General features: G+C 39.2%; 1 protein-coding gene across 1 annotated transcript in view; it reads left to right on the forward strand.

Moving 5' to 3' along the window:
* LOC136863176 (ras and EF-hand domain-containing protein homolog) overlaps positions 1–17,822 on the forward strand; it is a 266,862-nt gene extending 249,040 nt beyond the window's left edge. The window contains exons 11-13 of the mRNA XM_067139527.2: positions 5,924–6,048; positions 9,041–9,237; positions 17,562–17,822. Of these exons, the coding sequence (XP_066995628.2) occupies positions 5,924–6,048; positions 9,041–9,237; positions 17,562–17,661 (422 nt within the window). The 3' untranslated portion in view covers positions 17,662–17,822. The remainder of the gene's footprint in view (positions 1–5,923; positions 6,049–9,040; positions 9,238–17,561) is intronic.
* The last annotated feature ends 890 nt before the right edge of the window (positions 17,823–18,712 follow it).

Raw genomic sequence — 18,712 nt, forward strand, 5'->3', positions numbered from 1 at the left:
TCAGAAATGGACCATGGAACAGTGGCGGTGTGTGGTATGGTCCAGTGAATCCCGGTTCCAGTTTTATCGAGCTGATGGGCGCGTGAGTATGGCGTTTGCACCATTAAGCTACAGATCCTGCGTGTCAACACGGTTGTGTCCAGGTGGAAGGTGCCTCAGTTCTGGCCTGGGTGGCGTTCTTATGGTTGAAATTAGGCCCTATTATCTGGATGCAGGGAGCACTGATAGGTGAACGTTATTTGGACATCCTTTCAGACCATCTGCATCCCGCTCTGGCCCTAGGGTACCCTGATGGAGATGCCATGCTTCAGCAGGACAATACGCTGTGTCACCGCTCTGTGGTGGCACGCGGGTGGTTGGAGGAGCACTCCAGTAAAGATACGACCATGGATTGGGCCTCCAGATCCTCCGATCTTAATCTTAATCTTAATCCAGTCGAGCATTTGTGGGACACTGTCGATGCTGGTGCATGCTCCGTGAACCCCACACCAACTACACAAGACCAATATTGTGGGTACCAGTGCAAGATGCGTGGGTCCAGATCCCTCCAGAATCATTCCAACACCTTGTAGATTCGATGCCTCGATGTATTGAGGCCATTTTGAGGGGTCGCAGAGGAGGAACTCATTATTAACATCCCATTCAGTGTCATCCCATGACTTTCGGCTATTCAATGTATTAAATGGATATAGATTGTATTAATGTATCTGCTGTTTTAAAATCAGCTATGTTCTATTGATAGGCTTTAAAACAATTTTGAGGTCGGCCCAGTTTTGTTTCCTGAAGTGGGCCCGTATCATATTTGTTATGCCTCTGTCCCTAACCTTTTCAGAGGCAAGTTCAGAAGTACCATATCATACTGTTTTCTTTTTTTTACAATTTGCTTTACGTCGCACTGATACAGATAGGTCTTATGGCGACAATGGGAGAGGATAGGCCTAGGACTCGGAAGGAAGCGGCCGTGGCCTTAATTAAGGTATAGCCCCAGCATTTTCCTGGTGTGAAAATGGGAAACCACGGAAAACCATCTTCAAGGCTGCCGACAGTGGGATTTGAACCCACTATCTCCTGGATGCAAGCTCTCAGCTGCATGCTCCTAACCACACGGCCAACTCACCCAGTATTTCACACTTTATTTAGGCTATTATTATGGTGGAGTCTCCACTCATGAAGGCATTTTATACCTACTGCCAGGTGTAACTTTAGGCCGCTCCTCAGGAGTATAGACACCTTTTACAACCGTTTGACGGAGTACAGACGTTGCTGACAGAAGAATGTTCTTCCACTTTATCTGCTGTTGTAACTGGGGTCCTCTTCTGCCATCTAAACTATTGGCCATGTTCTCCTTTCCAGTGTCATTTCCTATACAAAGGCTTCACCTGGCGTCCAAAGGGAGGGCTCCTCCTCAGTCGCAGGTACAACAACAACAATAATAATAATAATAATAATAATAATAATAATAATAATAATAATAATAATAATATTGGTTTTATGTCCCACTTTCATGGTTTTCAAAGATGCTGATGAGCCAGAATTTTGTCCCTCAGGAGTTCTTTTATGCGCCTGTAAATTTACTGACATGAGGCTGATGTATTTGAGCACCTTCATATATTACCGCACTGAATAATGATAAAATCTGGCAACTTTGAGCTACTAGCCAGGCAGGATAGTATAAAATAGAAACGGGACTGAGATAAGTAAGTGTTCTGTCACCTTTGCTGTTTACATTTGTAATAAAACGTATGTATGAAGGAACAAAAATGAATGTCATGCAGTTTGCATATGATATTGTGATCTGGAGATAGGATGAGTGTGAGGTGCAGGAACAGGTAGACATGTTATGTGGGAAGATTCAACATTGGGAAGTGAAAATCAGTGTAGAAGAGTGTTAAACAATGGCAATGACAGGAGGAAAGATGGAACGAAGGGAAGGATGAGGAGGAATAAAATTTAGAGGCAAATTGTAGAGCATTTTAAGTAGCCTACTTAGTAAGTGAACTAATGGCAAATGCTAGACTCGATGTTGAAATCAGCAGGAGAATAGCGCAGTGTAAAATATCAGCTGTGGAATATATACGAAGGTTGGAACTTAAATAGTGGCAACTATTTATTTACAATAGATACAAAAGAGTTACATGTTAGCAACCTTTACTGTCCTTCAATTTAGTCACCAGCGTTGTGTATAACCCATTGCCAGCGATGTGGAAGTCGTAGTATACTTTTAGCAGAGCCTGTTCTGTTGATGGTGCGAATGGAGCGGTCTACTCGCTTGTCGAATCTCTGCAACAGTTCTGAAGCGAATGCTCACGAATCGTCTGGATTCGATCACTGTCCAGTAACGCGGCGAGAGCATGCACTTCTTCTTCACTCGTAGGACGACCTGCCCGATGAATGTCCACCACAGTTTGCCGACCATCGTTGAAGGCCTTTACCCAACGTGCCACTGTTCTGTAAGGCAATGCAGATTCCCCGCAAGCCTCTCGAAGACCTTGATGACACTGTCGTGCTGTACGACCTCTGGCACATTCAATTTTGATCCAACTCCGTTGTTCCTGTTTGGAAAACACAGTGACAATGTTACGTTAGACCGCTAGCTCACAAGTGACTGTGTTTCTCTCGCTTGTGCGCACGCAGGTGATGTGGGAAGGGCGAGTCCATTTGCTCTGAGGTAAGGTAGGTATGTAACCAACGTGTGCTATCGGTGACAATATTAGATTCCATTGCATAGCGTCTCCACAGCAGTGTTAACACTATTCAAGTTCCAACCCTTGTACTAATAAGGGCTAAGAAAATAATGTACAAGAAATATATCACCCCTATAATAACGTATGGGGCAGACACTTGGCACTTGACAAAAGAAAAAAAGCCATATTCAGGCAAATGAAATTATATTTTTGAGGAGTATGGCTCAGGAGACATAAAGGGACAGAGTTCAGTATGAAGACATAAGGAAATCAATTAAAGTAGGAAAGCTGAATGACAAGATAGGGAGGAACAGGTTGAGATAATACACCAAATCGGTGACGAATGAAAGGATGACAAAACTGGTTTTGGAAATGCAGCAAAAGAGAAAGAGGGGTTGAGGAAGAGCAGGAAAAAGATGCATGGATTTAATGAAGAACAGCTTCAAAAAGGTGCAATGCAAACTGGATCACAGTATGGAAGGAAGAGTGGTGGAATAACCCAGGAAAATAGAGAGGAACCATATTAGCCCCAACCTGGAATGAACTGGACAGGAGGACATGATGACAATATTAATAATAAAAATAACAAATGTGTGTAACTATTTGTAGCCTAGTTCAGCCCTTGTCAGGCAGACTCACTAGTGAGGGTGAGGAGCATCTGCTGTGCATGGGAAACTGCATGTTAGTATGGTGGAGAATAGTTTTGTTTGTAGCATCTGAGTTGCAGGAATGTTGAGAACATCATACATATCCAGACACCAAGTGAAGTAAATTAATTGTTTTAGATTAAAACCCCCTCGACCCAGTCAGGAATCAAACTCGAGGACCGAAAGGTAAAATGGCGGCCACTCAGCCAAAGAGTCAGATATGGTGATGATGACGACCAGTGGCGTATCCTGGAATCTCCACTGAGGCATGCAACTAGTAACCATGCAGTTAACACAATGTATTAAGTAAATTTCAATTCTACTCACCCTGATTACATGTAGGTGAACTCGAGCCAAACAGTTTTACTGTAAGTTTCTGGATTGAACGTGCGTACACAATTCTTATTTTCTGTTTTCAAATTTACGAGGGTCCGCCTCTGTGGTGTAGTAGTTAGTGTAATTAGCTGCCACCCCCGGAGGCCCGGGTTCGCTTCCCGGCTCTGCCACGAAATTTGAAAAGTGGTACGAGGGCTGGAACGGGGTCCGCTCAGGTCAACTGAGTAGAGGTGGGTTCGATTCCCACCTCAGCCATCCTCGAAGTGGTTTTCCGTGGTTTCCCACTTCTCCTCCAGGCAAATGCCGGGATGGTACCTAACTTCAGGCCACGGCCGCTTCCTTCCCTCTTCCTTGTCTATCCCTTCCAATCTTCCCATCCCCCGCAAGGCCCCTGTTCAGCATAGCAGGTGAGGCAGCCTGGGCGAGGTACTGGTCATACTGTATCCCCGACCCAGAGTCTGAAGCTCCAGGACACTGCCGTTGAGGCGGTAGAGGAGGGATCCCTCGCTGAGTCCGAGGGAAAAGCCAACCCTGGAGGGTAAGCAGATTAAGAAGAAGAAGAAGAAGAAGAAGAAGAAGAAGAAGAAGAAATTTACGAGGGAAGGTAGAGGTCTCGCGGCTTTAACTATTTGAATCTTTTCATCAAACTAACGGCCAGTACATGGCTTTTCAAACTGATTTACAATTATATCCGTTTTAGACTCATCCATCGTTAATACCACATGTGCGCAAAATATAATAAAACACCGAAAACGACGAATAGCACAGGAACAGCACACACAGAATGAACTCACTAATCAGCAAAACACGCAATGAATTAACTCACTAGTTAGCCACAACTCAAGCACGGGAGGTAAGTCACCCCAGTGGCACTGGTCAGTTTCGTCACGTTGGGTTCTCGCTGGGGGGGGGGGGGGGGGTAATCTGTGTGTCCCGTTCGCTGTAAACATGTCGACTTTCTCCAAGTTGCTAACAGATGGCAGAGTGTAGCACGGGTATGGGGTGACAAATTCTGACCAAGTTTGAATTGCAGCGACATCATTCGGAGGGTTTCAGAACTACGTCTGCCACTGAATGCAATTTTAAGATTGAATGCCTTACATCCTTAACTCCTCCATTTGCTGTCTCTTTCTTCCGAGAATGGAGTAGACGGCGAGACTACACCAGCACCACACGTAATCAAGCAACGGAACTAGTACAGTTACGCGGACCTTTTGAACTTCTGAGAGATGAAATCGTTAATATTTGACCTGAAACAACCTAAAATCGTAAATCAGACAGTTCTTTGTGTTATCATAACGCATGCAATGAATGCCTTGCATTCAAGGAGAATACGCCCCTGATGACGACAGTGAAATATAGCAGTATGACAGATCCATATAAAAAGTCCTTGATTTTATCATTGTATGTTTTAGGGTTTCTGTTGTTTATTTTTTTAAATAACAGATTTACAGATTCTGTCTTTGCTAAACACTTATTAAACATAGGACACAAACATGTGGACACAGATTCTGTCTTTGCTAACACGTAATAAGCATAAGGCACAAATACATGGACTTTCAACACAAAAATGGAAATTTATCGCATCGCTCCCAGTGAACATATCATTAACATAAGAGAATAGTATGAAAGAAACAAACACACTATATCCCACGGCAGCAGTGTTCTTAGTTAACAAATATAATTCAAATCCTAACCATTATGTGACCTTGTTCTACCCATATATGAATGCCTTTCGTACTATAACTGAGGTGGCTAGGGTATACAACACCAAGTGTTCTTGCCCTAGACATCATTCAAGAAGTACTCCAACAAGGTAAGTTATTTACACTTTTAAAAGCTAAAATACAAGCTTGTAGTTTTATATATTGTAAACGATGTGATCATAGTCATGGAATCTCCATTTTTATGTAGAATCTGAACCACAGGTATGAAGACTTATTATTTCAAAAATCTCAAATTCATTGGTTGGGTTAACCATGGCTGTTATGGTGAGAAGCCAGTGATTACCACTTGGCTAACATGTCCCTCCATACTTTCCCAAATAAGTGTTGTGATGTTTCTCAACATGTATCCTAACATATGAAAATTTGTGAAATCCTTCTGTTGAGTCAGATGAACTTATATGTACCAGTATCATTTTCCAAGCATGAGTCATGATTATTAAGTGGCAGAAATCACAAATCAGCATTTTACTCTTTTATCTGCGAAATGTAATAGAAAACTTGAACTATATTTGTGACATTATCCTTATAGGCCAGGAGCGCTTTCGATCAATGACAAAAGCATACTTCCGACGAGCAGATGGAGTGTTGCTTCTGTATGATGTGACAAATGAAAGATCCTTCTTAAATGTTCAGCAATGGGTGCAAGACATAGATGTAAGTATATTTATATCAAAGGTTTCTGAGCATAGAAATGCTTGCTGATGTTGAAAATTAAGTCAGGCCTAATGACTGAAATGTTAGGCCCCTTCAGACAAGTCATAATCAAAATTAAGACAGTGTCTTACTATGGCATATACAAGTGACAAGATGATAAAAACATTCTTTTACAGGTGACTAAAGTAGCAATTATACGAGAAGGCTGGACAGCATAGGCACATAAAGGATACCTTACAGCTTATTTTAACCCTCAACCTGCGTTGTGAGATCCCTGAAACCTCCCGCAGTTTTTATTTGTTTCTCTATGCCATTTCTTTCGGGCAATGGTCTTGGCAGTCTCAGTACCTTCAAGTTACTCAGCTTCAGGGAACTGTTACAATAAAATCAGAATGTGCTCTGTTGTACTAACTAAATAACTCGAGCAGTCCGCTGGATCCTACAACGGCAGTTACATAAATTTTCTGTTCTGATGCGACTTTCTTTATTGTTGTCCAAAAAATGTTTTGAAGTTATAAACTATGGCTAAACCCGAACCATCATTGTTGCGTATTGGCATTGCTTCTTTTGAAGACGTGTTGGCGATGTTGTACGAGTGCACCAGTGGCGTAGAGGATTCTGGCAGTGATGATACTGATTACATACAAAGTGATCACAGCTCAAGTTCAGACTTATAGATGATCTTCAAATTAAACTATGTTTTAGCTTTCGATTGAGGTTAATGGGGAAAGAACAGATTTATACATTTCATTCTGGTGTTATGAGTAATATATATTTTAATTTTTCAGGTGTTTGTATAAATGACTGTGTGAAATATTACGTACCGTAAAATATATAAGATCTGCTGGTTTTCACATAACTTTGTTTTTGAATAAATCATTTCATTATTTCATTGTTGGGACCTTTATTGATATTGTGATAACACATTTAGAAATGTTTTGAGTGTCTTTAAGAGGTTCATTTGAATACTTTTGACATACTTTATCAAAGTAGATATTAGGTACATGATATTTCAAATATATATTAATAACTGCTCTACGGAGTCATTTCTTAGTGAAATAAAAGAGTTAGAATTAATAATAACTAATAAACTAAACACAGCATTGTTGATCTGCTGATGGTTAAATAAAAGGTACACGGCTAAAGATAACATTTTCTGTATCAGTATTATCCTTGATACACTGAAACTAATTGCAAATAATCAAATTTATGGAAAACAGTCATATTGGTGAAGCATGTGTTTTTGAGAAAGTGTCCTAATTGATGAATATGCTGCACACCTAGGGGCAAGTTCAGCAGCAAATTAATATTTTTCAAAATTCCAACATACTCATGTTAATGAACATGTAATATAAAACTATATGACAGAAATGAAAGTATGTCAGAGTATATCACTTGAAAAAAGTTACATTTTAACTCAACATGAGTTCATAGGGCCTCAAATATACCGCAATCTCCACACATCATAATATGTAAAATGTACCTTCTAATTTTCAACATCTGTGTATATTGTTCATATGCCCACTGTTGCACATACGGCACTCTTCTTATGTAATCCTGTATTTTTCATTACAATACATGCAAGAAGCTTCATCACCATCTGTTTCACATTCAGTGGCAGCAAAAAGGACCCTGCAGACCCTGCATTATGGTGGGGGGCACGGTCATTTTGTTCCCTTGTATTTTGAAATTTAGTTCTTCCTATCTCTATTTTCTGTCCTGCAATTAGCATTGTTAAATATCAAAATATAGTGTGTAATGTGTATATTTGTTATTCTATCTAATGCTATTAGGAAACTGTTCATAGACACGAAATGAAGTAATCAGCGGTTCTCTGGATATAATTATACGCTATTAGGCAATCGACTTTCAAGCCTGTGATCCATTCTGGAAGTTTTTATATTCTCTTGCCCATACATTTAATTAATCTTACTTGGGAGAAAATGAGAAATAAAATGCAAAGATTTGCCAGCAAATTCCATTCATATCTCTCAGGGGCAGAAAGTCTTCTCAGTCAAGTCCAGACCTGTTAACTGCAAATACCTACCTTGTAAGTAGCTGTGCTACAGCTGTACCTAATGTCCCTGTCATAACAGCCAATGCAGAGAGGAATTTCCCCAAACTGAAGCTAATAAAAGCTCATTTATGAAGCATGATGGGTCAAGTGCATCTTAGTGATCTGTCACTTTCAAGCAATGAACATGAGAGCAAGAAACATAAATATATCAATATCGTTGTAGAATTTCTAGTTCTGATAAAGCGAAGGCTGGGGCAGCGTGCCAGTTTACCGGTTTTTAAGTACTTTAACAGTGTATCAATATTTAAAAACTATGTTTTTAGCTTATATAGGGATTGTAGCTGATCCAAAAGATTTATATAAAATAGTGCTGGTAAGTCTGATTTCAACTTATTATCATTTGGATGGTATTATAGGGAACTGTTTGGTAAATTAAGTAAATGTATTTTTCAATTTGGCAATAGATGCTAGTCAGGACAACTTCCTTATCCTGTTTGTTGTTTCTTAGCCCGACCTTTAACATTTTGTCATGTCCGATGCTCGTTCAGTTTCTCATCCCTACACAGCTTGCAATTTTCATTTCTTGTAATGTCTTTGCATGGTACACTTGTTTTGATTATTATGTTATGTCAGTTCTTGTTAATTATAATTAATGCTAATTAATACTAATTAATAATAGTGTATTGATTAATAGGTACTGAGAATTATTATTATTATTATTATTATTATTATTATTATTATTATTATTATTATTATTATTATTATTATTATTATTATTATTATTATTATTATTATTATTATTATTATTATTACGGGGTTACCCGTGGAATGCAGAGGTGAAAGAAGGTGCGGGCTGGAATGGGTCTAACTACAAAGCTGAGATATTGATTAAAATGGCATTTAAGGTTATATTTTCAAAAACAGCAAAACAATGTTCACATAAAACTTCAGTATATAACTTTGTTTTCTTTGTAGGAAGTGACAAATCACCAGGTTCCTATTGTCTTGTGTGGGAACAAAGTGGACCTCAGAAATGAATACCGAGCTCAAGGAGTTACTTGTGTAGAGTCATCTCAAGGTGATAAACTCGCTCGAGACTGTGGTGCTCTTTTTGTGGAGACTAGTTCTAAAACTGGGAAGAACGTTATAGATGCTGTGATAACACTTTGTCGGTAGGTACATACCTGATAGTCACTTCTATTTTCATTTCATTATTATTTTATATACCATTCTATTAGAGTAGAAATTGGTTAATTTGAACATGAAAGTTCCAGTAGAAAATTCAAATTAAGCAATATTGCACAGCGTACTTACCTTAATATTGACTTCAAAATAATTGTTACTTACTTTCTCAGTGGTTCAATAATACCTAGGTAAATTTTATGTAATGTAATAACAGACCATAAAACTGTACATGGCATTTTATCATAACAAACTCTTCAAAAATAAAAGCAGTCCCTTATCAGTTTTTGGTTGGCAGCAAAGCCTGGCTGTTGTCACTTCATCCAACTGCGATTAATGATGGATATTGTACCAAGAGTCCCTATGCTGCACCTTCAAAGCCTTTAATAGGCAGTGGAATGTCTCATTTCATCTGCTTAGAGTTGTCAATCATCTCCAACTCCACATGGAGCCCAAATGAATGGCTTTTTCCAGTTAGCAAAAGAGAAATTTGCTACCTTGGGCAACCAAGAGCTTGAACCCTTTCTTAACTTTCATAAACCACAGTCCCATCACCAGCATGATTCTACGCTACTTTTCTCCTTCAGCCAATCAGGTCCATCATCCTTAAACATAATGTTTTGAAAATATGATAGTTCTAATGGGACATGTTCACCTCAAATTGAACAATATAATGTCTGAAGTGAACACAGGAGGAATGTCAAGGGACAGCGTGAAAAATTTGAATTATTAACAAATTTGAAAGAAAAGCATTTTAATTAACCAAGTTTTACAGTACATACATAATCCAGTTTTTCCCAGTATCAATCAGTCACTACTGATCTGCATTTAGGGCAGTTGCCCAAGTGGCAAATTCCCTATTTGTTGTTTTCCTAGCCTTTTCTTAAATTATTTCAAAGAAATTGGAAATTTATTGAACATCTCCCTTGGTAAGTTATTCCAATCCCTAACTACCCTTCACATAAATGAATATTTGTCCCAATTTGTCCTCTTGAATTCAAACTTTATCTCCATATTGTGATCTTTCCTACTTTTAAAGACACCACACAAACTTATTCGTCTACTGATGTCATTCCACGCCATCTCTCAACTGACAAGTTGGAACATACCACATAGATGAGTAGCTCATCTCCTTTCTCCCAAGTCTTCCCAGCCCAAACTTTGCAACATTTTTGTAACACTACTCTTTTGTGAGAAATCACCCAGAACAAATCAAGCTGCTTTTCTTTGGATTTTTCCCAGGTCTTGAAACAAGTAATCCTGGTGTTAGAATGTTAGAGTAAGTGATTAAATGTATTTGAACTGAAGATATAATTTTATTAAAATCAAAACCATCAGAGAAATGGAAAGACTCAAAATAAATATTTTGGGAATAAGCTAAATATGATGGCTTGGATCAGATAGTAGCTCTTTTTAATATAAAACTATCTGCTTTACATCGCATGGACACAGACAAGTCTTGTAGTATTTGGTTTTTAAATATACACTATTTTTACTACAACTACATAAACAAAGATCGATACCAGATATTGGCTAGGTTAGAACAAAAAAGTAACCGAATATAAAACTCGGAGAAAATATGGAACAAACAACACTAGTCAAGGAATTAATAGCTCATGAATCACTGGCTACCACGCACTACTCCCTCCCCAGTGACAACATGGATAAGTGTACTTGGGAAGTGCACTTTGCGACCAGAATGTGTAATCCGCATGCTGAACTGATGGTTATCTTCAGGGTTGATAATAGAGCTGGGTTACACTGGTGTTCAAGTAATGGGTGGTGTAGGTTCCACGTTGTGCAGTACCGGTAGGAAGACTGGTTTAAGTATGTCGATGGAGACTGTTTGTTGACCATGAGGCGTTTCCAGAGTGAAGTTCTTTCAGAATGTTTGATTACAAGATACGTTCCATTGTAAATAGTTTGGAGAGGTTTATCTAACTGCATCTTGTCTGTAGAATACATGAGAAGTTGTCACAAGTTCTGGGTGGATTAAAATATATTTTTCAGAGTGATGTCGAATGTTGATTGGCTTCAGTGAGGCCCTGTACTGCCTCAGATTGAAGACAAAAGAGGAAATGTCGCAAGCCAATTGTGTTGAATCAAAGTAATCAGCTGGAAGTTTGATTGCAACACCGAGAGTCATTTCTGTTGGAGTGACATTGTATTCTATATCACATATGCATGGAGTCCCATTAATATCGTAGGTAAGTTGTTGACCCAGTCCTCTGATGGGCGAGCCCTTAAGGTAGCCTTGAGATTGCGATGCCAGTGTTTGACTTTCCCATTGGAAATGGGATGGTAAGTAGTAGTTTTTATGTGATGAGTTCCCAAAGCTCTTGTGAAGTGAGTGAGCAGCTGGCAATCGAACTGTCATTCTCCAATGGTAGTGATGAATTTAGGGAAACCGAAACGTGCAGTCCATGATGGCAAGAGAGTACTAGCAACAGTTTCTGTGGTAATGTCCTTTAGTAGTTCTGCTTCTGGCCAATGTGTGAATCTGTCTATCATCGTAAGTAGGTATGTGAAGCCTTGAGAACAAGGTAGTTGTCCTACTGTGTTCTCATGGACGGGAGCGAAGCGAACACTGACTTGATTGAATGTTCCGATGGCACTATTTGTTTGTTTGAAAACTTTTGCTCTTTGACAACGAATGCACGTCTTTGCTTACAGTTTTACATCTTGTTTCATTGAAGGCAACGCCTCCGTGGTTCAGGCGGCAGCGCATCGGCCTCTCACCGCTGTGTTCCGTGGTTCAAATCCTGGTCATTCCATGTGAGATTTGTGTGGGACAAAGTGGAAGTGAGACAGGTTTCTCTCTGGGTACTCTGGTTTTCCCTGTCATCTTTCATGCCAGCAACACTCTCCATTATCATTTCAATTCATCTGTCGGTCATTAAGCATTGCCTCAGAGAAGTGCGACTGCCCTTGGCAGCCGGCACAATTCCTATCCTCGCCGCAAGGTGGAGGCTTCATTCATTCCATCCCTGACCCGGTCCATGACTGGAAAACAGGTTGTAGGTTTTCATTCATTTCACTGAAGGCCAAACAAAGCACTGACATATTAAATCCACTGTTCCTTTGATGCCAGGGTGAGCTAAGTCATGCAATGCATGGAAAACATTTTCTCTGTAGATTGGCGGGATGTAAGGTCTGAGTTTCTCTGTAGAATTATCACAAACCAACTTAGATCCATCAGATAAAGTTATGGTGGTGAATTTCAATTAAAAGGATTCTGATTCTTTAAGATTTTCCAATTCTATATCATTCTGTTGTGACTTAGCTATATCTTCATATGAAATACTTGTTGGCAACATAATATCTGCAATCCTAGAGCATGTGTCAGCAGGGACATTCTCTTCACCTGGGCGATATCTAATAACCGTAGTGAACTGTGAAAGAAAATCAAAGTGTCGCTGTTGTCTAGATGTTGCTTTGTCCAAGTATTGTTTGAAAGCAAATAATAATGCTTTGCGGTCTGAAAATATTGTGAACTGCCTGCCCTCTAGCAGATATCTGAAATGTTTCACAGCAGAATAGGCAGCTAACAATTCAAGACCGTAGATAGCTATAACTGCGTTGCATGTCTGTGAGAGACTTGGTAAAGAATGCGAGTGGTTCTGGCGTTTCCCCCTCAGCTGCTGTAGTGAGGCTCCTATGGCACAGTCCGATGCATCAACTATTAAGATTAGGGGCAGATCAGGTGATGGGTCAGCAAGAAGGGCAACATTAGCTAGGTCTTCTTTCAACTTGGTGAACGATGCAACTGCTATGTGGTTCCATGCAATTGGACGGTTATCCTTCTTCCTCGCATTTTTCCAAAGGTCAAATAAGGTTTATTGAGTTTCTGCAGTGTGTGGTAAAGAGCGTCTGTAAAAATTCACAAGTACCAAAAATTGTCGAATTTCTGCTACTGTTGTATGACGTGGGAAGTCTTTGATGACCTGCACTCCATCTCCTAGAGGGGAAATTCTGCATTTTGGCACAAGGTAACCCAGAAATGACTTTTTCACCAAAAATGCACTTTCCTACATTGATATTAAGGTGATGTTCATCTAGGCATTCAAAAAGTTGTTGTAGGTGGATCATATATGTTCATCCTCTGATGACGATGCTATCAGGATATCATTAAGATAAGAATAAGCAAAAGGCAAGTCCTACAAAACACTATGAATATAACACTGAGATGGCATTTTTTAAAATTCAGAAAGACCAAATGGAATAATGATGGCTGTCTTTGGGGGTGTCTTCTGGTGCCACAGGGATGTGATGATAAGCTCTTTGGTTTTGTTTGGGAGCTGACTGTTAAAACCCTGTAGATGAGAAATTGGGTACCAGTCGGGTATTGTGATGGCATTAAGTGCACGATAATCCCCACAAGGGCGCCAAGTTCCATCTCTTTTAGGGACGACATGGAGAGGACTGGACGAACAGCCTTTAGGAGGTTGATATATACCGAGGTTGACCATCTCTTGGAATTCCAGTTTCGCTTGGGACATTTTACGGTATCTGGTGGTAGGTGCCTGGCTCGTTCATGTAGTGGAGGTCCCGTGGCGGTGACCATGTGATGAACAGTAACTTCAGGGGAGATGAAATTAGGTTTCTCATTGAGGAGGTTAGAAAATTTCTTCAATAAATCCCAATAGCCTACTTGTGCTGTGGATCTATCAAGAGCACTGATTTGTGACTTATTGAATTTATAAAGCCTGTGCTTGAGACTTCAGTTTGTCTGTCAGTCAATTGCTTTGACTTAACATCTAATGAGAGGCCAAAATCACCCATCAGTAAGAAGAAATGGCCATGGAAATTTTCTCTGAAAGCCTATTTCAAGGTTAGGTAGGCGTTCACTATAGTTATGTATTGTGGAACTGTTTGCTGCCTGTAGTTGCCACTTCTAAATGTGTTTGTGTTCTAGTGTGGTTGCAGGTAGAACTGAGACATCAGCTCCAGAATCCACTAAAAATCTTAGCCCTTTGTTGCGATCCGTTATGAACATGTTGTGGGATAATTCAGCCTCGTCACTTTGTGCCACACCAGGTGATGGCCCTAAAAGTTTTCCGGCAATGTGTTACTACTCATAGATGGTTGATGAACAAACGAGCATGGTAGAGTGCAATTTTTAGCATTCTGCTCGAACTTGTGGTGGTACCAGCAGATGGAGTACTTGGGGATGTGCTGAAGTGAATCGGGTGTATTCCGTGATGGTGATTGGGTTTGGAGCTCTTGGATATAACTTGTTACCTCAGAAAGTTGCTTTTCATGACATGAAAATCTTTCATCATGTGATGATTGCGCAACTATTTGAATACTATACATGAACTAGCTAGGCGGTGTTATTTCTAAAATTTTGTCGGCTATGGAGGCCATGGCAATGAGTCTTACATCTTGGCTAGCAGCTAGAATATATTGTGCATTGGCGGGAAGTCATTGTAAAAAAGTGCTTTTAAAAATCATTGGTTATTTGAGAACCTTCAAGAGCATGCATATTTCTCAATAAGGAGGTTGGTTTTGTCTCCTAACTCCACATCTGTAAGTAACTTTTTGCCTTGTTGGTCTCTGACTCTTCGACAAGACGTGCTTTCAAGTCCTTATACAGTGTAGTCGACAAAGGTTTTGTTATAGTAATTCTGCAATTGCACTGTTGAGAGATCCTAAGCTATAATGATATTTGGTTACCTCATTTGTTATATTTGCGGTGACAAACTGGAATTCAACTTGTAAAAACCATACTTTGATGTTTTAAGCCAAAATGGTGGTATTTTTACCGCTACCCATGAAACCTCCGCGCCGGCACTTGTTCCGTTGTTTACGGTTGACTTGGACATGTGTGAATACAATTGCAGCCATTGTAATTGATTACCGGTATGTACTCATGTTACCATCGTTCGATCATGTTGGGGTCACCAGATGTAGTATTTGGTTTTTAAATATAGCCTACACTATGTATTACTGCAACCACATAATACAAAATTCAATACCAAATGTTGGTTAGGTTAGAAAAGAATAATGGAATATAAAACTCAGAGAAAATACCGTATGGAACAAACAACACTAGTCAGGGAGTTTAATAGTTCATGAATCAGTGGCCACCAAGGTCTTATGGCAATTATGGTATAGGAAAGGGCTAGGAGTGGGAAGGAACTGACCATGGCCTTAATAACGTACAGCCCAAGCATTTGCCTGGTGTGAAAATGAGAAAACACCGAAATCCATCTTCAGGGCTGCCGACAGTGGGGCTCAAACCCACTATCTACCAAATTCAAGCTAATACCTATCTGACCAAACTATACAGCCACTTGCTTGGTTCAGGTAGCTGATGTCTTCTTGGTGTTGGGATTTCATTTTCTACCAGTGTATATTATTATTTATTCACTGGGGCCACCAATGGCCATTGGGCACATTTGGCAGTGAACTTTGCTTTATTTTGAGCCCAGAATTTCCTCAATCTTTCTGAGTGGGCCTGCTTGTGATTCTCTGTCCAAGGGACACCGTTGTCTTGTTGGTTGTTGGTCTTGGTTTAGCCCATTCATCACTATCATTTTTCGGAAAAGACCTCTGTCAAAGGCATTTTCCAGTTTGATCTGTAGCACTTGAAGGTCTTCGTTGGTGTTTATAAACCACGGGATCATAGTTTTAGGTTTTAAATCAAATATGTGAAAGATCTGTTTGGTTAATCTGTTTCCGCCCATTTGTTTGAGGTGACCATAAAATCGTGCCTGTTTTGTGTTGATTGTGTTTGTAATTTTCTTTATTTTATTATAGACTTCCTTGTTGGATTTTTTTTATTGATCCCATGATTCCCCTAATTATTATGCAGTTCCTTTTCTCCAGTTCTTCGAGGAGTCCTTTATTACATGTGATAAAAATTGTCTTTTGGTTCATATTGACTACTTCTAGTTAAAAATAGGATTTAATCCACCTTGTTCAATGCACACTGTAAACAAACTTTAAAATTAGTAAATAATTATCTAAAATGTAGACATGTTTCAACCCTCTGGGCCATTATCAGTACCGGCACATACAAATTTTTGGGACATTAAAATATGAAAACACTTGTGTGAGAAAGTCTCTTTAGAAAATTATATTTTCTCAGCGCAATCTTCTTTTAGGAGAGTTCTTGCGTATCTCTTATTATGATATCTAAACACAATTAAAATGCTCTTTGGTTTATGTTCTTGAGGAAATCAAACATAAAAGTTAGTAGTAGAAGTTTGTTGGACCTTATATGACTAATAGTCTTAATATTTTAGTCAAATATGGACCAAGGTTCTAAGAAATATAAGAGTTACTGTTCCATGAGGTGGAACCTATAAGAAGGAAAAAATCTGCTAAAATTGTGGAGAAACTTAAGATTTTGGTGTAAAATTATGAAATAGAGAAGGGGTTGTCTCACCTCGTGGTTCAACGGAGTGGCATGTGTGATGTAACTGGTGGAGATCCCAGTGCTGAGAACAAGTTGGAGTGGACGGCGTAAGTAATAATTAATATTGAGGTCTTTGGACGGCGTGCTCCCAGTGTAGAGGTAGGGAGGAAGGAGGAGGAGACAGGAGGTGGGTAAGAGGGAGGAGTTCGGGTTATGGAAAGGGTAGGGTAGAGGGAGAGTGAGTTAGGGGATACGTGGTTTGAAATTGTGTTTAAAAACTTCTTCTAGTAGAATATTAATTTTTTTAAAGTATCTCATTCAAATTATATGTAGGATTATTTTTGCAATCTGTGTCAATACGGTACACAGTATAGGTTCTCGAGATATTTTAATAGTTTACTCTTATTATGCCTCCCTGGCTCAGCTGGCAGCGCGTCGGCCTCTCACCGCTAGATACCGTAGTTTAAATCCCGGTTACTCCATGTGAGATTTGTGCTGGACAAAGCGGAGCATCTATCAGTCATCAATTAATCACTTTGGGAATGGCGAACACATTGTACTACTAGCCTATATATGATTCATTCATTATATCCCTGACCCGGTCAAAGACTGGAAAACAGGTTGTAGGTTTCATGACTCTTATTAGCTCGATAAAAATTAGTCTCTTTCTCTTTCCATGTTTGTAACGGTGTCAACATTTTCCTGCTGTGATACACAATTCCCCTGAATCTACAGCAACTTTATTTCATGCGTGTATCAGCAGGAATGTATTGACACACTAATGGTATTCTTTCAGCAGTACAGATGATGGAATTAATCAATATCCTTTCCACAAAATCTTAACTAGCCTACCAAATTGGTGCTACTGTGTCATTGTTTATATTATACATATTATATTAATAAAATTCTTGGGAGGAATTACATGACTTTTGATATTGTATTTGGTTTCAGTGAAATGCTCACTCGTGAAGATGTGGAAGTGCAGACGTCGGCTTTGCGAGTTACTGAGGAAGATAAAAAGATGCTCCAGTGTTGTTCCGGAAAGAAATGAAATCACTACAATAATAGTGTTAATATTATGTGAAATGCCTCTTCTGTCCAAATTATTACAGCTGTATAAAGGGCATAATATTTATGCACCTAATGTTTCTGTTTTGTTTTTTATTGTCTGTTAATTATGTTAAGAAAATAGAGCTATTTGTTAATTCTTTAGTCCCTCATTTGTATTTTATTTCTTAAAATAACTGCCCTTCACTTCCTGTTCTGACTCCAAGTAATACTTACTTAAGAGCTTTCCAAGTACTTCATTGATGGAAAAGTTTTACTTTAACACACAGTTTTGAGCGATTACGATGTTTGGTATAGAAATATTATATGTGAATAACTCATAATAAAGATATTACAGGATCAGATTTTCAGTATGCATGGAGGAATCGAAAAACGCTATGAGAGGTGTAGACAGTTAGGTTACTGGTTTCTAGATCTAGAGAAGACATACAACAGAGTGACAAGGGAAAAATACGTTGGCTGTACTGGGCGATTATGGGATTATGGGTAGGATAACATGTACAATCTAAGGCATTTATATTGACAATTGGGCTGCAGTGAGAAATAATAGTAGAATGAGTTTTTGGTTCAAAGTAGTCACAGGGATTAGTCAGGGATATAATATTTCACCTCTGTTGTTCATAATGTTCTGTTCATGGTTCATTTACTGAAGGTTATAAAGTGGCAGGGAGGGATTCAGTTGGATGGAAATATAGTAAGTAGTTTTTCTTATGCTGATGACTTGGTCTGAAGGTAAGGACCTGCCTATTAGGGACCTATGCCTACGCGGTATAGGTATAATCATTTGATCATATAATAAACACTCACAACTGCTATAAAAGAAACACTATATTACGAAAATACAATTTCACACATTACAGTCCGTCAGCCATACTTGTTTTCTTTTTTTTTTTGTTCCAAAGATCACCATAACTACATTCAAACACTCATAGTGTAAACATGACATACTCCCACCTTTTGATACCAATCAAAACACAATGTTTACAGACAGAGGCGAGACGGTATTTTAACTCTTCTTCCGCTCCTGGTGAAGT

Source organism: Anabrus simplex, chromosome 2 (assembly GCF_040414725.1).
Source record: "Anabrus simplex isolate iqAnaSimp1 chromosome 2, ASM4041472v1, whole genome shotgun sequence".
NCBI lineage: Eukaryota > Metazoa > Arthropoda > Insecta > Orthoptera > Tettigoniidae > Anabrus > Anabrus simplex.